Source organism: Amblyomma americanum, chromosome 11 (assembly GCF_052857255.1).
Source record: "Amblyomma americanum isolate KBUSLIRL-KWMA chromosome 11, ASM5285725v1, whole genome shotgun sequence".
Taxonomy (NCBI): Eukaryota; Metazoa; Arthropoda; class Arachnida; order Ixodida; family Ixodidae; genus Amblyomma; species Amblyomma americanum.
Window position 1 is genome coordinate 19,273,518 of NC_135507.1, and position 22,576 is coordinate 19,296,093.

General features: G+C 49.2%; 1 protein-coding gene and 1 pseudogene across 1 annotated transcript in view; both read left to right on the forward strand.

Annotated features, from left to right (window-relative positions):
- The window catches only part of LOC144111058 (uncharacterized), a 98,492-nt gene that overhangs the window by 46,794 nt on the left and 29,122 nt on the right, over nucleotides 1-22,576 (forward strand). Inside the window, exons 8-14 of the mRNA XM_077644174.1 lie at nucleotides 246-416; nucleotides 3,916-3,990; nucleotides 6,464-6,587; nucleotides 9,058-9,130; nucleotides 16,997-17,179; nucleotides 18,087-18,307; nucleotides 20,853-21,105. Of these exons, the coding sequence (XP_077500300.1) occupies nucleotides 246-416; nucleotides 3,916-3,990; nucleotides 6,464-6,587; nucleotides 9,058-9,130; nucleotides 16,997-17,179; nucleotides 18,087-18,307; nucleotides 20,853-21,105 (1,100 nt within the window). The remainder of the gene's footprint in view (nucleotides 1-245; nucleotides 417-3,915; nucleotides 3,991-6,463; nucleotides 6,588-9,057; nucleotides 9,131-16,996; nucleotides 17,180-18,086; nucleotides 18,308-20,852; nucleotides 21,106-22,576) is intronic.
- On the forward strand, nucleotides 21,372-21,542 carry LOC144111705 (U2 spliceosomal RNA; annotated as a pseudogene).

Here is a 22,576-nt window from a genome sequence, read left to right on the forward strand (position 1 = left end):
AGAACTTTCGTTGTCTAATGTTGATGCTGAGGTTGAATGGGATTTAGTCACAGAGGAGATGGTGAAGATTGCACATCTGAAGGTAGAGATGTTTGTACCACTCATCCGCCTTTCGCGAAATTTACGACAAAGTGGAGATATAGATCCTGATGATAATTATGATGGTGATAATGACAACTGTGCTATTTTCTTGGAGGTGGTGTTTGAGATGACGACGGTGACGTGTGTGATGATGTCGGTTGCAGCGGCCACATACTCCAACGCGTATTACAGTGGAGAGCCATGCGAGGAGTTCTACGACCTTATCTGCGCTGATTGGGAGTTGACTACTAAGATACCGGCGTACCGGTACATGTACTCGACCATCATTCAGCGACGCGACCGCATCGAGACGAGCCTCAGGAATCTCCTGCTCAGTGCGTCTTTCTCTCGATATTGCCTGCTTTCTTCGCGTTCCATATTTGCCATTTCATTGTGTACACTTCAAAACCATAGCCTCATATTTGTTCCTAGCTAGCCGACCAGAACCTTGTGGGAAACAAAAGCTGAATTGTATAGAATCATCGTTTACACAACTGTGAGACCATGCACTCTAAGCACGAATAAGCATATATGGGAGTAGACAGTGCATAAGCTTTGCTTTAGAGAACCGCCTTTTATAAAATAGAGTAAAAAAAACTTGTTTAGGGTGTACATTGGCAAAGGAAGCTTAACGGAAAATCTAGAGCAAAAAGTTACAGAACTGACAAAGGAATACTGTAGAAGCTTGGGCAAGTTGCGGTAACATTGTTTTTCAGCAGCGCAAGGGACAAAGGACGAAACAAGCGCACAGACACGGCGCCGTGTCTCTGCGCTTGACTTGTCTTTTAATTGTCCCTTGCGCTGCTGAAAAGCAATGACAAATGAATAGCGCTAGTTGCTCTAAATCACCAGGAAGGCCTTTTATACGGCTCCTCTTCTCTGGTGACAGTGCTGGAAAGGAAGTCCTGGGAATGCTTTCAGGATTAATCACTAACTAGCACGTTGCAGACCAGGACGAGACCTTTTGTCGTCGAACACTCTAGAACTTTATTTGCAAGTCGTCGACGAATCGGTTAAAGTGGCAAATCTCGCACGAAAATTCTTTTTGTCAGTTCAAATGTAGCCTACACACAGTCAGGAGAAAGTATATGGACTGTCTTTTGAAATGTAAAGGCTGCACACACCGGTACACCCTTCGTAAAACTCCGGTTCGCCAGCCAGACTTCGCCAGAGCCAAATCTATGTCATTGCTACTCTAGGTCTAGAAGAAACTTTTTGAATAATTTCTGTATCATTATGGAGGCCATGGCTTCAACTTATCGCCAATGAGCTTCTTTTGCCAGCCAAAGGTTTTCCCTCAAGGTTGAGCTAACCAGTGGTGAACCCGCGTGCTTCCTCTGTCATGTATCTTCGTCACTATGTCCGCGTATTAATGCCGCAAATGCTACTTCTTTCCACAGCTTAGGCTGTTCAGTGAACTTCCTCTCGCAGTGCTTACACCTAGAAGATCAAGAATAAACCATCCCAATCGTATTTAGCTCGCTTTACATACGGTGACAACTTTTCTTGGCAGTGAAGCCAAAGCTGAGGTGAAGCGCTCCCTCTGTTCATGCGCAGCAGAATAGTGTCCCCGGTTGCAGTTAATAATTTTCTGTTGAAAATCTACATATGGGTAATATGGGTTATTTATGGCATATATCTAGCACAACTGCACATTTTGAAAGTCATAGTCATGACATCAATGCTTTCTTTGGCTTACATAAAGCTTCTGTAGATGGCACCAGCTTCATCAGTGACAGCGACGCGACCGCGCTGCGATTAGCGTGCCAGGCGACTGAGTCACAGATGCTCTGCGCCGGCAGCTTTCTCTTCATTGCCAAAATGAGTTTCCGAGTATCGATGCCTGGAAGCTTAGGCAGCCTCCGCGAGTCTCTTGTACCACGATAACACCTGCTGCGTCATTCAAAGCCAGACGCCGCCGCCATTTGCCACTTTCAATCAACAGGAGTGGATAGTAAGGTCACGTGCTTCCTCTCAGATAAAAACGATAGTAAAATTTGCGACTTTTGCTGGCGGCTCCAATTGAAAGTCATGTTCACACTTTTCCTTGTAACATGCAGAGCGCCATACTCAGTGACAATTTTTATTGTCAGTATTGCAAAAGTTGCAGCGTCGGAACGCGCTCTCTTTTCTTACGCAGTGAATATAGCTTACGATTGATGTTAAGAGTTATTTATTTTAAGTTTTCGGCAGTGCAAAATTAACAGAAGCCAGCTAGTCATTTTTTTGATCATTGGGTATCTTAAGACACATTTCTGGTGTAACTGCATATTTTCAGCTTCAAAGAGTCGTGAAAAAAACGATTTCTTTGATTACAAAGAATTCTTTAGACGCGTTTGCTTTCAAGACGCACACATGGATGGTGCCAGCTGCGCCAGCTACGGACCGAGGGAATCACACAATGACCGACGTGCCAGGATGACGTCCTGCGGCCGCACTACTAGCGGAGTAAACAGTTGCAGACGCGCCGCCCCTGTAGCCTTCTCAAAGTTGTCTGCTGGGCTAGTCGGTATAGCATACCGAATTTCGAAAGCGCAGTAAACAAAAAACAAGAGAACAGAACAGAGCGCTCGGCCTATCCTCTTTTGTCCTTTATCTTTAACACAGCTTTCGAAATTCAGTAACCTGTAGTCTTCGGACAAGTCAAAATTCGGTAGCCTGTAACAGACCGGACATGAGAAATTTTGGTAACCTGTAACAGGAAGAGTCAAAAGCAGCGTTTGCCCCACCCTGTTCTGTTGTTCTTTGTCTTTACCTGCGCTTTAGTAATTCGGTAACCTGTAGCCTTCGAACAAGACAAAATTCGGTAACCTGTAACACGTCGGGACAATACAAAATTCGGTAACCTATAACAGGACGGGGCAAGAGAAAATACGGTAACCTGTAACCGAACGGGACAAGAGCAGCGCTTGCCCCGCCCTATTCCCTTTTCCTTTTCTTTAACAGCGCTTTCGAAGTTTGGTAACCTGTAGCCTTTGGACAAGAAAAAAATTCGGTAACTTGTAACAGGACGGGACACGAGCAGGGCTTGTCTACCCTGTTCTGTTGTCCTTTGTCTTAACCAGAGCTTTCGAAATTCGGTAACCTGTAGCCTACTCTTCACTGCCACAAAAAGTTTTCCGCGCGCATAGCATTGCATCAGAGAAGAAGAGGCGCCCCGTGAACCTAAAAGGAACCTTTCTGCGAACAAGGAGTGTTTCAAGGACTGCATATTCTACCTCATTTGTACATTAATTTCCGAATCAGATATCAGGCGGTCAGCAATTATTCTGCATCGCCGCGCCGAAATATGGGTCTAGCATTGGCAAGGCGTTATTGTTTCAACTTGTAGCTAGACACTCGTGTGTAATCGACTTGGAATACGCACCTTGCGGATAAATTACGAGCGACCATAAGCTATTCACTCTACACCTCACTCTAGTTCAGCGTTAAAGCTCGAAATAATAAGCTTAATTCAGAGATAGCGCTCAAGTTTGCTTTCGAACACAGTAAAAAAGTTGTTCAAAACTGTGGCTATCGCCGTGGTACCACAGTGTTATATTACAAGTTCCAAGTCAGCGTAACATGAAGAGGTACAATGCGTGGGAACAGTGTGGACAAAAAAGTCGCATTGTAAAGGTATACTTAGTCGCCTGCATCGCTCGAGCGAGCAAGCTGATACGCTCAAATGGGCGTACACTTTTTCGGCCTATAGTTACTGTACAGTTTGCGCGCTGCTGACCGCGTATTTCACGGTTACACTGAGATCTCAAGGCATAGTCCTGATATAACGCCTTTACGAAACCATTGCAATTTGCAAGTGCTGAATGCCGTGATTTTCTCACCCCCTTCCAGACATTTCTAGCTCAATCACAAATCCAACCTCGGACGTTGAAAAACTGGCCGTGATGTTCCGAACCTGCACTACAGGTCAGTGTTTCTTTTTTGTATATATTGTTCGACCTTCCTCGTGCACCTGACACATGCACTTGAAACACACAGGCTCCAAAACATATTTACAAAAGCTGCCTTGCGCAGCCCTTCCCGTCGTTTCTAATCGTTCGATCAGCCTATTTTGCACTCCTGGAGGGGCCCTACTCATGAACCTCTGCCCTTTAAGATGCCACTCACGTTTTTTTATGAAAGCATATTGCGCGTAGCCTGTGCAGTCCTTGGGAAAATTGTTTAGTTTTCCAACGCAAAGTACTGACCGTTAATTTTTTGCAAGCGTGTACAACATTCTGCACGAAGCATCGTAAAGAAATGATTTAAATAGTAGCTCCCAATCCCTGCATTTGTTACATGAATGCTTCAGAGGTCGTAGGACTAAATATTTCTTTTTTTTTGCTCTTTTTGATTTTTTGCTCTACGCTCACTCAAACTTTATGCGGGAAAACAAAGGGCATACAATCAGCTGCGTCCTATATTCTGTTTACTTCCTTCTGACAAGGTCGTCACCGCCCTCCTATTGCGGACTCGTCAGTTCCGCTCGGGCAGTTTCAACCGCGACCTTTACACGAGTCTGGGATTACAGCTGTTGCAATGCTGCCTGCTCAGCCGTGGCTGCTTGCCTGACGGCGGCACGTGACATAGCTCTATGATATTAGATCTGGAGACGCATGCTTCCTTGTGGTCGACTATTACCTGACGTAAATGGGAAATACTTCAGTGCTTCCTCGAGGAAAACGAATAGTACTTAGAGCGAACTTGTAGCAATGAAGTATGCCCTAAGTGCGACTGCTGCACCACCCATCGTAGAATCTGCATTCGTGAGGGTGTTATTTCCCAATGGGAGTGTTGCGCATGGAGGAAATCTGTGTTGCGGAACTTATGAGGGCCCGTGTAGACCACTAACTTGAGTGACAGGATAACGAAATTTCGTACCAGGATGCTGCATGAAAATCTTTCACTTCAAGTTATGACGTTGTGTTGGTAAATTGGGCAAAACGCACGTAGTTCGTTGCTAAATACAGTCGACTTTGAATATTACGCACTCGATGGGGAGAGAAAATTTCTACAAGTTATGCGGGACTCCTCTCAACAGAATCTTCTATAATACTTTGTAAATTGGTGGGACGTATTTAGCGGCAGTTCGGATTAACGGGATGCTTGAATTATCTGAGTTTGCAGTAACGAGGGTCAACCTTTACAATGTAGTCTGGCCGTCGAACAGTTACGTACCCAGGACATGTCAGGAAATATACGTAGATGAAAGGAGGGCAATGCCAGGACGTGTTTATCGCTTCTTGCTTGCTACCTCGCTCTAGAGTGTTGGAATTCCTTAGCGCGGTGGAGAGGGGGGGAGGGGGGGAGCTGAACGGGGTTAGAGGGTGCTGCTCTTAAGCTATCACTGTCACCTTAACGCCTCCAGCATGGGCTCAAAGAGTCTGGTGATCGCTTGTGCACAAGAGCACCTAGCTTCATGAAAAATATTTTCAGAGCATGGCGTTGCCGTCGGCATTCCGATGGGACGTAATCAAAAGCTCCCGTGACCTCCTGCTAATCAGTGACGGCCCTCTACACTTGTTTCGTCATGCCATTTTCGACGCTCCGCTTGTAAATGTAGCTATTCCTTGAGGTCAAATGGCGGAGGTTAGCTCATCGAGGCGCCACCTATTAATGACAAATAAAAAATCGCCACTCGTCGTCATTAACTTCAAAATAGCCGAAATGCACTGCTTGTTTTAGAATTCCCCTGCCCAAACTACCCATACTGTTTTGCTCCTGCACCCGTGTCACTCCTTTTATTGATAACCAGAGTGGTTATCAGCCATAGAAGAGTTTGCAACTTGTCCGCGGTTTATTTTACTGCCGACAGGCGTCGCGTCAGTCCGCTAACCTCTTAGTTTTTGGTCCAAGGAGACTTGGATTTCGAAGCATGGATCCGTAGGAGATTAAAGAAGCGTAGCATGATGGACCAGTGGGTGCATGATTACGAAAAAAAACCAGCAGAAATGACGCTTTGTCTAGAGAAAGGAGTGGACAGGACGACGCTGGAAGCAGTCTGATCTGAAGGAGACTGAACATGCAGAAAAACGCCTGAAGATGGACCATACCGTCTTTTCTTTTTTTTTTTTTTTCGTAATCATGCACAAATCGGTGCGTCAGGCGTTGCTTTTTCAATATTATTCTACATGTTCAGTTTCCCTCAGACCCTTTGGAGAATTTCGCGACTGGCATGGTCAAAGAGCCCTGGTCTGTGTCATAGAGGATAGGTGGACAATGGAAGTGAGAGGTATGGGAGAAAGTGCGGCCTGTCATCACGTGGTTTTTGTCGAGCTGGCAGAAGGTGCTCTTGTAGAGGTGCTGGGTGTTGCATGGTTCACTATGAAAGGATTTGCCGTTTACGAAGAAGCTCAATGCTTCGTCATATAAAATTTTGAACTCTTCTTCACTTCCGTAGACAACGGAAACATCCAGGAGGTCTTGGCTTCGGCGACAAAGCTTCTTCGCGCTGAGTTTGGCGCCGACTTTCCCAACAGCTACAACGGCACCGTGGAGTCGCTGGCCTCGCAGCTTGGCCTCAAGTGCGTGTTTCGCGCTAGCTGATTTGCAGTGGCTCTGAGCCAAGAACGAGCCAAAATGTCATGAAATGGAGCAGTGTAGAGATTTTGTTGTCTTACTAATGGGGAATACGGAAATATTGTGGATGCATGGGCCAGGAGTTCACGGTTTGTGCCCTGCCTATCTGAAAAATATGCGCTTTAGGGGACACCAGTGAGACACTTATGAGACGGCTCTGCGCTTTGTGATTTGAACATGAGACAGCTAAAATGAAACGCTGATGTTATCTATGAGACACCCAATAGCGAAACGTTTTGCATGTTGCGACACTTATGTTGTCCGGGATGAAATATCTTTGCAATCCTATGGAGAGGATATATCAGATTCCTATGCCCTTGCTGAGACAACTATCCGTGTGAGACCCCAGTGCAGTCTGCGCGACACTTATGCGATGACCTATGCAGGCCAGGGGAGTCCTATGAGATATTTATGCGATATGTAAAACGCCTGTTCGATGAAACTTGTTTACAATCTCCTGGAACAAGTATTATATACCTATTCTAGCGCTTTATCCGCCTAGTTATCTCTCTTGTGATTCTGGTCAGTGGTTCCTACCTGACCTGAGTAGATGTATTCGCTGAAATCTTCCAATGTTTGGCGGGCTAGCGTAAAATGCAGTACCCTTCCGTGGTACTGAATATTTCTTTCCATTGCTTAACATCGTTATTTAGCCAAGCCATTCTGCTTCGCCTTTCTAGCTCCTCGATCATGCTTCGCAGTTTTTCCCCCGAGTTGATTTAGTAATACAATGTTATCAAGGAATCAGAGGCCCCTAAGGTATTCTCTTTTAGCATTTATCCTGAACTCTTCGTAGTAAAGGTAGTAAAGGTTTCTGAATACCTCCTGCGAAAATTCGGTTAATACCACTAAAGAGATCATGTCTCCCTGTCGGGCATCCTTCCATATGGGGATTTTACTAGTTTCACCATAGACGACCATGTTGAGTATGTGGTCGCTGTAGATATTTGGCGGTACCTTTACATATTCGTCCTTTGCACCATGGTTCTGCAATGCCTTTGACTTCTGAGGTTTGGACCTAGCCAAATGCTTTGTCGTAATTTATGAAGGCTATAGTTTCCCAAAAATTGTGGGCAAAAACAGTTTTGAACGGGAAAGAGTCTATGAACACAATTTTTTCATATATTGTAAGATTTCACTGCAACAATTAATATATCCACCGATATCCCGTCGGCAGGCTTGCATTTTATTGCTATTAACGTTTTTGCAATTGTCAAAAGCGTTCCCCATTGGTTTTATTTGGCAGTCTTAACTGCGCGATGCGAGCGATGGAAGATAGAAATATTTTGCCACACGTCAGGAGAATGAACCATTGCCTTCAATATTTTCATAAGAGTACCTAACAATTTTTCGATATTCAAAAATTTTTTTCAAGGATGTTGGACATGTGTACGGGTCGAGTTATTTATGGGCGAATGAGAATGGGGCGGCGTGCATTCGGTAGGCACTCTGAGGTCATGAATAATTCCTTACCGGTGTCGCGCAAGAGGAAAGTACACTGCATTTGCGCCTTGTCAGTACTCACCTGTGAGGCGGAAACTTTGGAGATTAGCGAAAAGGCTTAAATTTAAGTTGAGGGTAGCGCAGCTAGCCATAAAAAGGAATATGATAGGTGTAACATTAAGAGAAAGGAAGATAGTCGAAATAGTCAAGGAACAAGCGCTCGTAACGATAACCTGGTTAAAATAAAGACGAAATCGGCATGGCCAGTACATGTAATGCGACGGGAAGTTAACCAAAGGAATTGATTCGAATGAAAGCAAGCATAGCAGCGGCCGGCAGAAAGTCAGGTGGACGGTTGATATCAAGAAGTTCGGTGAGATCAGTTCATTGCAGTTAGCCCAGGACAGGGCTGTTGCAGAGATATGACAGAAGCCTTTGTCCCGCAGTGGGTGTAATTAGGATGATAATGATGACCTTTTTGAGAGACCTTTGCCGTCTATGAGACACGTATATCATGACAGACCTATGCAGCACTATGAAATGTTTATGCGATGTTTGAGACGCCTGTGTGATGAAACAACCTTGCCAACTTATGGTACCGGTATGACTTATCTGTGCCCATATGAGACAGCAATCTAATCTCTGAGACAGCTGTGAGACGCCTACGCGACAAGACCTACATAATCCTTTGAGACATTGCAATCTAAGAGACACCTATGCGACTTGATTGAGGGCTATTATATTATGTACGGCTCTATTTATTTAACACTTTTTAAACACATTTTTGGGTAGCATACATCATTATTCCCTACTTAAAGCTTATTAAGGTAACGTAATGCGAGTCAAAAGGAATCGCGGGCTCGTACCCACAAAATTGACAGCCTTATTACTGTTTTATTAACAGTGGGACTACTTCTATAGCGTCCTATCTAGAATGTGAATTTTCGTACCTTATATGCAATTCTTTTCCAGGTACGCCCTGTTCCCGATAGCCCGGGTGATGATCCGGCAGAGGTATCCTGGCCAGAAGAGTGCCATAATCATGGTCTGTCATTGATTTTCTGGAGCTTTGTATGCTATATATATATATATATATATATATATATATATATATATATATATATATATACACTGATGAACTCGCTCATTTTAGCTGTAGTACCATTTTACATTCTGGAATGTTTCATGGTAGCCCACCATTAATTTTTTACAAATAGTGTTTTCTAGGTAAAGAGCTTTTTGTGGTATACGTGTGCTGGCAAGGGTCAAAAACAGTCGAATCTTGTTAACTCTGTTCCAATGTTAACTGTTAACTGTTACCGATAGGCGCTTGACTCAACTAGGGATTTCTAGCCGGCCGCTCCAACAGAGCAGTGGCGAGGAGCGGCGAACACCGTAGCGCGGGCGGGCAAGCAATTATCACGTGACACATCACCACGGAGTGTCACGATTTGATTGACATAGCTTTGCACTCCCGGCAGGCGTGCGGTTTTTGAACGGTGCGAGAAATGGTCCAAAATTGTTGAGCCACAGTGGCGGGGGTAATCGTGTTTCTGAATTTCCAAAAACGCATATGGCTATTACTACCGAGTTGCTACAAATCGCCAATTGTAATCAAGTGCCTACCTGTAATAATTAAAAAGTTAACTACTAAAAATTACTCTGGCCCTTCAAAGTTAACATTATATGCCTATTTTGGGACGTCCGCCAACACTGCATGATATTTATGTGCCGAAAAAACTTTCTTCATCTCAAGAAAAATCTATTTAAAAATTAATTGCAGGCTTGCCTAAAACACATAGCAAGCATGTTTCAACATTATGGGGTCACTCTGCGTCTAGTCGGCCGGGAAGCTGAGCTTCCGTGCCAGCTACATGCAGGCGTTATTCAAGTACGCAACACGTTTCCCCAACCCGTGGCGCAGAGTCACAGCCACGGCAGGTCAGGATGAAATTGGCAACGGCAGGGCACGCTAGGAAATAGTTTATTATCCTAACGCGAGGCAATGCACACTGCGGAAGAATGTCCTATTCGTAAAATAGATGCTCAGTAGCTCACCAAGTCGTTGACGTCGACCGGCGTTGTGTTCGGGGGCCGGCGGGCAGCGAAAATGTTCCTAGGGGCACTCAGGTCAGGCCCGGCAGCGAGAGAGAGCGTTTCCCGCGGCGAGTTCCTCCTTTTATCCCCTCGGACATTGCCTCCCTAGCAGCAAATCGTTGCTGTCAAGCTTAGGCATGCAACCCTCTCCGCAGTAGGCAGCGCGCTGCCGTGACGTCACGTCAGTGCTGGGGCGGAAATGAGCAGAATAGCAGGGGTGCCTTCTCTCCACATTCCGGGTGGCCAGCGCGCACGTGGAAGTCACGATCGCCGCTGGCGCGGGGGACGAGGGGGGATACCAGTGTATCCCACATCCTCCCCTCCTTAAGAAGCCTCCCGAACACAGAAACAGGGGCAACATTACTTGATCTTCTCCGCCATCCAGAGATCGAGGTTCGAAGATCTTCGGCTCCCGCAGGTGCATCAGTTGACGGCTGATCCAGGCCGCCGGCGATCAGCTGCTTCGCTCCGTAGGCCTGGCTCCCCGCGCGATGACACTGTCGAAAGGCATCTTGCCGTTCCGATGAATTTGGACAACCGCCTGCTTGGCGCCGGCTGCGATAGCTTGGAGGCAAGGTCGATGGCTGCGCCACCCTGAGGTGCTGGGTCAGGGGCTTTAGGGGCCAGGGCTGCGGCGCTTCTATGGTTGAAGCCGCGGTTGGGCTGCCCTGGTATACCTGGTCAGCAGGCGAGGGCCCAGGGTTGCGGTGGTAATGGGGCCCGCGACAGGCGGTGGCGTACAGTCGGCGGGTGGGCAGATGCGATGTGGCAGGTAGCCGGGATGGCCAGGGTGGCGACTGCAGGTCGCGGTCGGGGCGTAGCGTCGGGCCTTGGGCGCGGCGCGTTGCCGAATCTGGATGGTGGCCGGTAGTTGGTAGTGGAACGGTGTCGTTCTGATGTGCCCTGCTTCTTTTCCATCCGCGCGGAAAAAGGTCAACACAGATGAAACCAACTCCCGCAGCGCGTGCTACGTGGCTGTTCGACCCTCACGAGAGTCATGAGAGTTAACGCAAGTCAGTCTTGCGTGACACTGGTCGGCATGAGCGGCCCGTACGTTCATGCATCTAACGAGACTGCCTGCCGGCTCGCGCCCTCGCTCTAGGCTGCGCAGGCAGATTCTGTTTCTGCCTAGGGCGCAAGTTATAGCGGGACGCGGGTTCGCCGGCTGATCGCAGCGCTCGTTATGCGACTGCAGTGCGGGTCGGGCTGTGTCCTCAACCCACTCATTTCGCTGCACGTAACATTTAAGGTTGCATACGTGCACCGGTCCGCCTGTCGGTTTCGACCGCAAGTCCTCGGGCCTGTAAACGAGCGAGGGAAGTTTCTCTCGCACGCAGAACGGCCCGATCCATTTCGGCGCCAACGAGGCCACAAACTATTTGCTAGCGTCGCTGAGAACGTGCTGGCGTCGAAGCACCAGATCGCCCACTTCGTAGTGAACATCCCGGTGCGAGCGGTTGTACTGTGCTTTCTGCTGCGCCCTAGCAGTGCCCAGGTTGCGGCGAGCCTTGTGTAAAGCTTCCGTCATCTTAGCACGTAGCTGCGTCGCGTATTCATCTCGTGCTGGCGAAGTGACTGGCGTCTTCCTGCCGTCGGATAGAATCCGGTCCACCGGATTTAGCAGCTCTCTACCCAGATTTAGAGAAGACGGCGCATACCCAGTCGAGCGGTTAACGGTAGAACGCAAAGCAAACACGACAGCTCTCTACTCAGATTTAGAGAAGACGGCGCATGCCCAGTGGAGCGGTTAGCGGTAGAACGCAAAGCAAACACGACCTCCGGCAGATAGGAGTCCCAATCTTTGTGCCTCTCAAAGTACGCGACAAGCACGTGCTTAACGTTGCGATTGACGCGTTCCGTGGGGTTCGCCTGAGCATGATAGGTGGTCGTTTTCTTGTGCTTAATGCCGAGTGCAGCGCACGAATCAACGAGCACTTTCGCAGTGAAGTAGGACGCCTTGTCCGTTATCAGCTGCTCTGGGAAACAGAACCTGGTGAATACGTCCATCAGCTTCTCCATGATCACTCGTGCCGTCAGCTTTCTAAGGGGGAAAAATCACAAACTCCCTGTTTACACCGGATAACTGCAACTCAGCCGGGTCAGCGAGCAGTTTGGTGAGGTTGCGCAATGCATCATCTTGCTCGTGACCCCAAACCCAGCGCTCGCCTTTCTCCAAAAGCTTTGTCAAAGACGTCCGCAGCGCTGCGCAATCTGGGATGAACTGGCGATAAAAGTTCACCATTCCCAGGAAGCGTCTGAGACCGGCTAGATCTGTGGGCGACGGAAACTTAAGCAAAGTCACAAGCTTATCATCGCACGACAGAATGCGGCCTCTGTCGATCGTGAACTCCAACAGTGTTATTAGGGCCGCGGCGATGTGTGCCATCTTCGGGTTCAGTGATTCCCGCGGACCTCAGCCTCTCTAGGACAACCCTCAAGTGGCACAGGTGTTCCTCGAACGTTTTCGAGTACACCACGATGTCGTCTAGGAACGCGAGCGCATGTTGCCACTTCGCATCTCCCAGAACACGGTCCATTAGGCGCTGATAAGTAGCGGGTACTCCTACCAAGCCAAAAGACATTCTTTTGAATTGGAAAAGGCCTCTGTGACAAGTGAAAGCAGTTTTCTCCTTGTCCCGCTCAGTCATTTTAACCTGAAAGTATCCGCGGCTAGCATCGAGCGTTGTGAAGTACTTCGCCCCACCTAGGGTGGGCACTAGGGAATAAATGGCTGGTAGAGGGTACGCGTCTTTTCTCGTAACCTCATTCAATTTGCGGTAGTCCACGCAAAGCCGATACGTATGGTCTTTCTTTGGAACCAAGACTACCGGGAAGCCTCAAGGGCTGTTACACTTCTCAACAACGCCAGTATCGATAAGTTCGTCTAAGGCGCTGTCCAGTGCTTTTCTCTTAGCCAAGCTAATTGGTCTAGGATTGCACTTCCAAGGCAGTGCAACCCTGTCTATTCGGCGCCTAACTAGGGTAGTGAGGCCCGGGCGATCAGTGAATGTCGCGTTGTGCTCGTAGAGGAGCGATGACAACCGTGCCTTCTCCCTCTCCGTCACGCTGTTCACTGACAAGGGGTGACAAGGGGTGCACTGACCTTCCCTGCGCGGCAGAGCAGTTTTCTACAGCGCCAACCTTCTCTCTGCCGTCTCTCTCAGCGGCGATTGTCCGCTCGCCTCCTGGTTCTCGGGCTGGCGGGGTGGATTTGAAACGGTCCCCCTCCCCGCTCGCGAAAAGCTTCAAGGCGCTTGAGGTGCGCTCCCTGTAGCCTCCACTGCTGATGTCTATCACAATACCTTTCATGGCTAGGAAGTCTCGTGCAAGAAATACAGGAACCGATAGACAGGGAAGATGAACGAGGCGTTGTCGCCGCACGCGTCTTTCCCAGCTAGCTGCACCGCCTGATTGCGCTGTGCCGCTCGCGAGGCGATAAGTGGTGTCGCACTCTCTCAGCCTCTCTCAGCCAGATTTTGTTCTCGCGGAGATGGTTTAACACCTCGTCACCGAACAAAGAAGCTCTTGCTCCTGTACAGAGTAACACGGTGAATTTCTTTCGAGCTATCGTTAGCTCAATGAACGGCGCTGCCAGGTCGACAGAACTTCCTACGCGACGTGCCCAAGGCGCTAGCAATCCCGGGTTTTCTGTGTACGCCGCGCGGGATCGAAGGTCGATCACCGGCGGCTTTGGCCGTTTCCCGACCGTGTTTGGTGACGGGCGGCAGAGCGGCCACACTCGCGGGCGAAGTGCCCTGGCTGGTCGCACCGGTAGCAACGTTTGCCCGGGCCCCGACGGACTTGGCGATGGTCGCCACGTTCCGATCGGTCGTCTCGAACTCGCGGCGCGAACGGTGGGGGCCGCTCGTGCGGCCGCGTGTCGGCTTCGCGATCTCGCCTCGGTTCGTTCCGCTCTGCGGCAGTGTGTGCTACCTGCTCGCAACGCGTAGCTGAACGGGTCCAAAGGACGTTCAGACAACTCCCAACCCCTTTGGACATGCTCGTCAGCAAACTGTGCTGACACTTCAGCTCTGGATGGACTGCGCGCTGAGCTGCCATTCCACGCGCAGCGCGGCTCAAGTGACAGCGATGCGGGTGGGGGCGGCCAATATACGCTCGCGCAGAGAGGATGTCTCCCTGAATGCGCTTCGCCTCAGCCGCCAGCTCATCCAAATCTCTGAACCTGACTCCTCTCAGGTAGGCCGTGAAAGTCGGCTGCGCTTGTCTCGTGACACGCTCAACTTTCTCAGTGTTCGTGGCGCGAGGGTCAGCGAGGCGATAAAGTTCATCCATCGCACGGACGTACTCTAACAGAGACTCGTCGGGGTGCTGGGTTCGGAGCTCCAGCTCTCTCCTCAAACGCCACTCATAGTTTGCGGGAAGGAATTCGTCGCGGAAGCTAGCGCAAAACTCCTCCATTGTCCTCGCTCGGTTGCCGGCTAGTCGGTACCAGCGGGCCGCTTGCTCCGTCAAAGAAACAGGCACAACACGCGCGAGCATTTCGGCGTCTGCGATCCCTGTCACTTGCTGATAAGGCAGCAGACGGTCGAGGTACTCGTTTGCTCCCGTACTGTCGTGGTACCCCGTGTTGGTAGGCAAGTCTATCCTAACGCGTGGTGACTGGGCCGAGGCTTGCAAATTGTTTTGCAATATACCCGCTAGACTGTGCACAACCTGCATTGCGTTCTGCAAGAGCACCTCGGATGATTGGGGACTAACGCCCACGGAGTTGGGCGCACTAGCTGATGGCATCAAATGATGAGGCGAAGGTGCCTCATTGTTCGCGCCGCGGAGCGGCGAGGCGCCCGATGTGGAGCCCCCCATACCAGGCCTATGTCCTGCCAACGCGTCAGGGGATGTTCCTGAGCTATTCCGCGTGGAACGGCCAAGATTCACAAATTCAAACCCTTCCAAAGGCGCGTCAAGTAGTGAGCCCTAGTTCTGTGCCGCTGGCTCTGACAGCATGAACAAAGACTGAAAGTCAGGTCTACCGGCTGTCATCCTTTGTTAGGGCGACGGCAGTTGTTCGCTCGAACAAAGGTCCCTGCTCAATTGCCTAGTTCGCCGTCACTCTGCGTCCAGCCGGCCGGGAAGGCGAGCTTCCGTGCCAGCTACACGGAGACGTTATTCAAGTACGCAACACGTTTCCCCAACCCGTGGCGCAGAGTCGCAGCCACGGCAGGTCCGGACGAAATAGGCAACGGCAGGGCACGCTAGGAAATAGTTTATTATCCTAACCCGAGGCAATGAACACTGCGGAAGAATGTTCTAACCATAAAATAGGTGTTCAGTAGCTCACCAAGTCGTTGACGTCGACCGGCGTTGGGTTCGGGGGCTGGCGGGCAGCGAAAGGGTTCCTCGGGGCACTCAGGTCAGGTCCGGCAGCGAGAGTACTTTTTCCGCCGCGAGTTTCCCCTTTTATCCCCTCGGTCATTGCCTCCCTAGCAGCAAATCGTTGCTGTCAAGCTTAGGCATGCAACCCTCTCCCCAGTAGGCAGCGCGCTGCCGTGGCGTCACGTCAGTGCTGGGGCGGAAATGAGCAGAGTCGCAGAGGTGCCTTCTCTCCACATTCGTGGTGGCCCGCGCGCGTGGAAGTCACGATCGCCGCTGGCGCGGGGGAAGAGGGGGGATACCAGTATATCCCACAACATGAAACGCAGGAATTAAATACATTGCTCTTCACGCAGTGGACTACAGCTTCAAGCTTCCAATGACTTCCCAAATCACGCCCCCTCCCATCAATCGTCCCTAAGTCATGCAAAAAAAAAACGTTTTTAGGAATAGATCAACGCCTTACGTCAACAACAACAACATAACTGGCACAGATTTCTTCCATCAGAGCACAGGCTAAGGTGGAATGCATTCTTTTATACAGAAATGCATTCAATGGCTTTCACACTAGACTTCTACTCATTTCGGCATCAGCGCTTTGCAGTCGCTCTTTGGCGTCTACACTGCAGAGATGGCCTGGAAGCAGTCCCGGTGCAAGTTTTCCTGGCCAAAAGAAAAGCGACGCATGTCTACGAAAGCATACACTGTGTATTACAGGGTCATATATTCCGTACACGGCATACGTTGCCGCGTAGGCAACAGTACAGGTTATCCATATTATTGAGCTCAGCTAGTTTCTACTAGAGATAAAAGGTCCGTGCGCTCCCATTGTGACGTCACCGCACATTACCCAGTTGACCATACCATGCCACGAATGTGCATCACACGGCTCAACAAGCGATCAGCCGTCGCGTTGGCTCTGTGATAATGGCGCTAGGGTGATGACCCGAAGGACGCGGGTACGATCCCGGCAGCGGCGGTCGAATTTCGATGAAAGCGAAATGCTCGAGGCCCATGTACTGTGCGATGTCAGTGCGCGTTAAAGAACCCCAGGTGGTCGAAATTTCCGGCGCCTTTTACAACGGCGTCCCTCATATCCTGAATCGCTTTGGGACGTTAAACCCATAAACCAAAGCAAACCATCATCAAGCGATTGCCACCAGTCTTGGTGGCCTTCGCTTGTTGAGCCTTCTGGTCTATATTCATGGCATAGTATGGCCAACCGGACGAATCGCGGAGACTTCACAGGAGGAGGGCAGAGGCGTTCTGTTTTTAGAGGACACTGGCTCAGCTTGGAAGAACATATAAGGCAGTCTCGATGTGAGAAATTTGTGGAATGTGTTTTTGCAGGTGTTGGACGCAGAGTTTAGTTTCCGTTGGTATTTAGCATCAGTTTCTGTCGTTATTATTATTGATGTTGGTGCTGCTATTGTTGTGATTGTTGTTGTTCATGATTCCGTGTTCGCTCGTTGTGGCCGCGCAGCTGAGCCTTCCTGACACGACGATGCACCCGCGCTTCTACCTGGACGCGGATGCTTCCTCCCTGGAGAGCTTCTTCGTGGACGACGAGAAAATACCGGAGCAGATCTCGCAGATTCTCACCGACTACGGCCTGAACCACACCTACGGCAGCCATATCTATGACATTGACACCACCATAGCTGCGGTAAGCCGTGCTGAGACGCATCACCAATAAATTCAGTAGCGATCAAGATGTCTACTGTCACATCTACCTTCCGCGGTCTTTCAGTGGCCGTAGAATTCAACGGCTGTGCTCGAGGTCAGGAGATCGAAGAGGTCATATTTCCATGGCGGAGAAACCCATAAGACGCCGCTAAGCCCCGTTGTCCAAATTAAACTAGAGCGCACCTGTACATGCTAAACAGAAATGAGTAAAAAGCAAGTAGCTGCCCTCTAGCGCACTCTATATAGTTTATAAAAGGAAGTGCACTAGATGACAGCTTACTCGCTTAGGCGTATTCGTGTTTAGAGTGTACAGAGTCTCTTTCTTTCTTCTTTCCTTCGCTCTCTCCTTCATCTTTTCCTTCATGGCGCGGTTGAGGTGTAGTTCAAGAGTGAGACAGTTTTCCCACCTTTCGTGTCCTCATAACGAGTGTCTGTGCGATACCATAAGGATGTCGTCAGACAATTTCGCTATGACGCTGTGATGTCACTTCGGAGCCTAGCTTGTCTGTAGTGGCGTTTCGGTATATGGGCTGGGGTGCCGCGATGCTGTATGGGGACTGTGTATGTGTGTCAGTCATATGAAGAGTTTACCTCATGACAGGACCGGAAGTCAGAAGTGATGTAACACTCAGGCGCCAAATGTCGCTATGCTATCGCATCATACACATAGTGGAATTAAGTGCCCCTCGATTTTTCAGTATGGATTTAACCCCAGGGGATCCGAAAAAACTCCGGAATCCTCCCCTACATCCTTTGCGTCCAAAGTGTTTGTGTTCCCTTACAGCTCAGTTGAAGTGCGACCACCAAGGGGGCCACAATTGCTCCTTTTATCGGGGAAAAACATTTTTATTGGCCACATCGGTCGCTCCACCGCGACTACCACGCAGGGGTACAAAGCGGCCCGGCGCGCATCGCTGGACAAGCCCAACCTGGCCCTGCGCGGGGTGCAGGTGATCAGGTGGATAACCTCGAAGTCGTGGAAGTGGGAAGAGTTTCTCGAGCCGTACGCCAGAAAAAAGTTCATCAACGAGACGCTGGTACGCTACGAGTACTTGTCCTACTTCCAGTCCTTCGAGAGCACCATCGACGACGTTCTGACCTCGAATAAGTGAGTATATCTGACCTCCTTAGCTGTCCGGCATCGCCCCACAATCACGGTTCGCGCAAGGCATTAGCGAGAGGTGTCTTAACTTTTGACTTCTGCTTGAAACTTTCTTGTTAAATAGCACTGGCGAACAACTCTATCAAACTTTACGACCCACCTGTGGCGTAGTACTTCAGCATCTCGCTAGCATGTAGATGGTGCAGGGTATGATACCCAGTGCCGCCTGGTATCCACCGGTTATACAATGGGTGCAAGCTTTCTCCTGGCCTGGTGTTCGGCTTCCACAGGGTGGCATTCTTAGAAAGTGGGCCTCTGACCGCACCTTGCGTAAGGAAAAACACGTTCTGCCATGAAACTGTCTGGGCAAAGCTACCCTGGGCCACTAAAATTCATCATCTTTATCATTTTTTAAGGCGCAGCTGCTTGCAGATCATTCCCGCTGTATCTGTCGGCGTTAGCTTATTACCACGGCTGGTCACGTGACTAGCGCCGTGTCGACACCCGAGAGAGGGTTTCACATTACCACGCTTCTCGCAGAGCCCTCCCAGCTGCCCACGTGACCCCTGAGTCGTGATATCACAGCAAGCATGCCTCGGAAGAAAAAGGAGACAAGGAGTAATCGTGATTTCGCAAATTCAGAGCAAAAATTGGAGTCAAATCGCCAGTGCATTTAACTGAAAGAATGAGAACCATAATGATCCATGCATTTTTTGTTATCAGTCAACATCTACCATACGGCTATTCATAGATAGCTGTGCTGAAGTTTGTTCGGCAGCAAACGTTGGGCAGAAGAAAAAAAAGGGAGACACAGTCGTCTTAAACCTAAACAAAATTTTTTTCTGGTCACAACAGATATTATGTAGTATTTTTGGCTATGCCTTTGTAGTAACAACTGAATTTTTATGCTAAGAGTATAATTTTCTATACTTTCATGCTTTTCCTTGTTGTAGTAGTATGGCAGAACTCCCGAACAATAGTACTATAGAAATATTTGTCGTTACGACACAACAGTTTGTCGTTGTTGTTGTTGTTGTTAGCCTATCAAAAGATGGCACATACCCACACTGGGGGATCGGCCAAGAATCGGGTGGCTATTCACCTCAACGCAGTTATTAAAAAGAAAAAGCACGTGGGAGCGCAACACCGGTGAATTTTTCGTCATGAACAGAAAAGGGATGAGAGTTTTGATTTTAAAATTTTAAGAATAATAATAAAGAGAGGGATAAACAATAATGATTTAGTCAAAATGTAATAATTGATGGAAAAAAAGTTTGGAACACTTAGCAAGGAAATTTAGAACAGCGGTACAAACAGATCTGTGGCTGAACCCAAATGTGGTGGCGCCAAATGATAGCAAGAGCGGGCTGCTAAATCCAAGGCCAAGATGCTGCAAGGGCTCCTCCAGCAACCTTTTTCTCAGAGAGGTTACTGCGTTCAAACAACAAATAGGCTATATTCACTGGAAACGTACTTCTTGTAAGCCGAATGGGCCAGAAAATTACGTAGAGGCATCGCTGTCACTCATCTTTTTGACACTCAGTCAGCTAAGACTTTAAGACCGTTTACAACGCTGTTCTATGAGGCTAGACAATGCCGAAAATTACATACGGGCGCTGATGAGCGGAGTCTTTTGAATCGAATCGCTGAAGGAAGAATATTCTGTTTTATTTTGCAATATTCTCGGCAATGATTTCGTCTTTATGTGCCGAACAAACATCAACATGCCAAGATGGAGGGATGTGCAAAAACAGGATGGAGTCGCACAGCGCAGACACAAGAAATAGGTGCCGTAGTGGAGGGCTCCGGACGACTATCAACTCAGCTGTAATGAAAAGATGTAAACCGAGAGTGAGACGGTTACTGCGCCTCTCCTGTCCTCAAAACCACTTTTCATTTCTATTCCAGAAAAATTGAAAGTTGCTTTTTTTTTAGGGAAGAACCCGACCGCGGCGGCTGCGTTTTTATGGGGGAAAAACGCTAAAGCACCCGTGTGCTGTGCGATGTCAGTGCGTGTTAAAGATCCCCAGGTGGTCGAAATTATTCCGGAGCCGTCCACTACGGCACCTCCTCCTTCCTTTCTTCTTTCATCCCTCCCTTATCCCTTCCCTTACGGCGCGGTTCAGGTGTCCAACGATACATGAGACAGATACTGCGCCATTTTACTTTCCCCAAAAACGAATTATTATTATTACTTTTTGAGGGAAGGAAATGGCGCAGTAATTGTCTCACATCTCTGTGGACACCAGAACCACTCGGTTAGTGAATGGAGGAAGTGAAAGAAGAGGGAAAGAGGTGCCGTAGTTGAGGGCTCCGGAACAATTTCGACCACGTGGGGATCTTTAACGTGCACTGACATCGCACAGCACACGGGCGCCTTTCCGGTTCTCCTCCATCGAAACGCAGCCGCCGCGGTCGGGTCCGAACCCGGTAACTCCGGATCAGCAGCCGAGTGCCCTTACACTGAGCCACCGTGGCAGGTAACTCTCTTTGTGTAGCTCAACGTCGCGCGTGTCACTTCGTAGCTCAACCGCTAAGCATCGTTGCGCAGGGCGGCCACCGTCCACTTTCTGGCGCTGCGGTTGCTGCTGTGGGTGGCGCCAGCGGTGACCACGAAAGAGGGGGATCCCGCGAGCCTGACCAGGTTCTACGCACAGTACGACCGTGGACTGCGTGCTCCAGCCGAGAAGAGACGCCAGCCACGCTTCCACGCTTGCCTGCACGTGCTGGACCGGTTCATGACGCACGTGCTCACCGTCGCCTTCGAAAGGATCGTCGTTGACAAGAAGCGCACGGCCGGACAGGTACACTCGGTGTCCACTAAAAAATTGGGGAGACGCTTAAGCTTCGCCTTAAAGGGACACTGAGGTGAAATTGATGTTGACCTCTGTAGATAGAATAACGGCTACTAAACGCAAAAACACCCCTATTTCTGTGAACAAAGCTCTTGTAAGGTAGAAAAGAGCAAGAACTAAAATACTGATATCGCCGTCACAGGCCAATTAGCAAGTACAAGCGTGATGATGTAGTATGAAAGAGCACATATCTCTGAAGCTGACAAGGGTGCATCAAGGTTTCGTGTTTGATCGACATTGATTGTGCCAACGGTTTAATATCTGATACGGGTCCCATTTGGGACCCAAGATGTTAAACTTATTTTTTGAGAAACGGCGGAGTGCTTGAAGCACTCTGGCGCGGGTCGGCCCGGTATTGTACTGCCTCCGGGATCGGCCCGGGGCATACTAGCGCGCGTCTTAGCTTTGTGTTTACTCTCCTATATTTTTCTCTTCCTACTTTCAGCACATATCAGCGATTGTGTCTCAGCTTGAGCGAGTAGGAGGCCCGTGCGCTTTCCTTTTCATTCTTCCTCTCGTCGTCGTCACCAGCAGCATTGAAGTATATAAGTATTGTTATGAAACCACTAGTGCACTTTTATCACACGATTAAGGCGAAAAAAAAAGACAACTTGAATGTCGGAAGTCAAAGAAAACCTGCAGTTCGCGCCGGAACCGGTGGCCAGCTGAATTTGGGTATGTCCCTGGGTGCTCCGCGGCTATGCGTTTTGCGTGCCCACATGGTTTCGTTACGCGCCTCGATTTAGTAGGGTGAAGCAGCAGAGGACCTCCAAGTGTGTATGTTGAGTGCTTCTCGGACGAAGTTCGTGGCGCGGCACACAACTGCGACCAGGAAAAAAGAGTTGTATGTAAGCAATGTTCAACGCGCCTCAACGATAGCAAATGCACCGATCGGCGTGTACTAAGACATTCCCTGCGATAGCTAACTCGGGAGTGCACTTCATACTCAGCAGAGATAGTGAATATGCAACTTGGTTCATGGTTTATGTGGGTCTTACGTCCCAAAGTGACACAGGCTATGAGGGAAGCGGTAGTGAAGGGCTCCAGAAATTTCATCCACCTGGGGTTCTTTAACGTACACTGACATCGCACAGTACACGGGCCTCTAGCATTTCGCTTCCATCGAAATGCAATCGCCCCTGCCGGGATTGAAACCGCTTCTTTCGGGTCAGCAGCCGAGCGCCATAACCACTGAGCCACCGCGGCGGATGAAACTTGGTTCAATTCTTTTCTTGGTCTGTGCCTCTGCAGTGCGCATGCACCAGAAATTAAAAACGCGGGAAAAAATTCGGTGTACACTCAGCTCCGGGTTTGACGCGATAACGTTAACTGGCAGGTAATAAAGCACAGCAAGCCATGGAAAGGCCATATATACACAATGAAAAAGGCGTTATCATTCTTGACGCGTGCACAATGCATT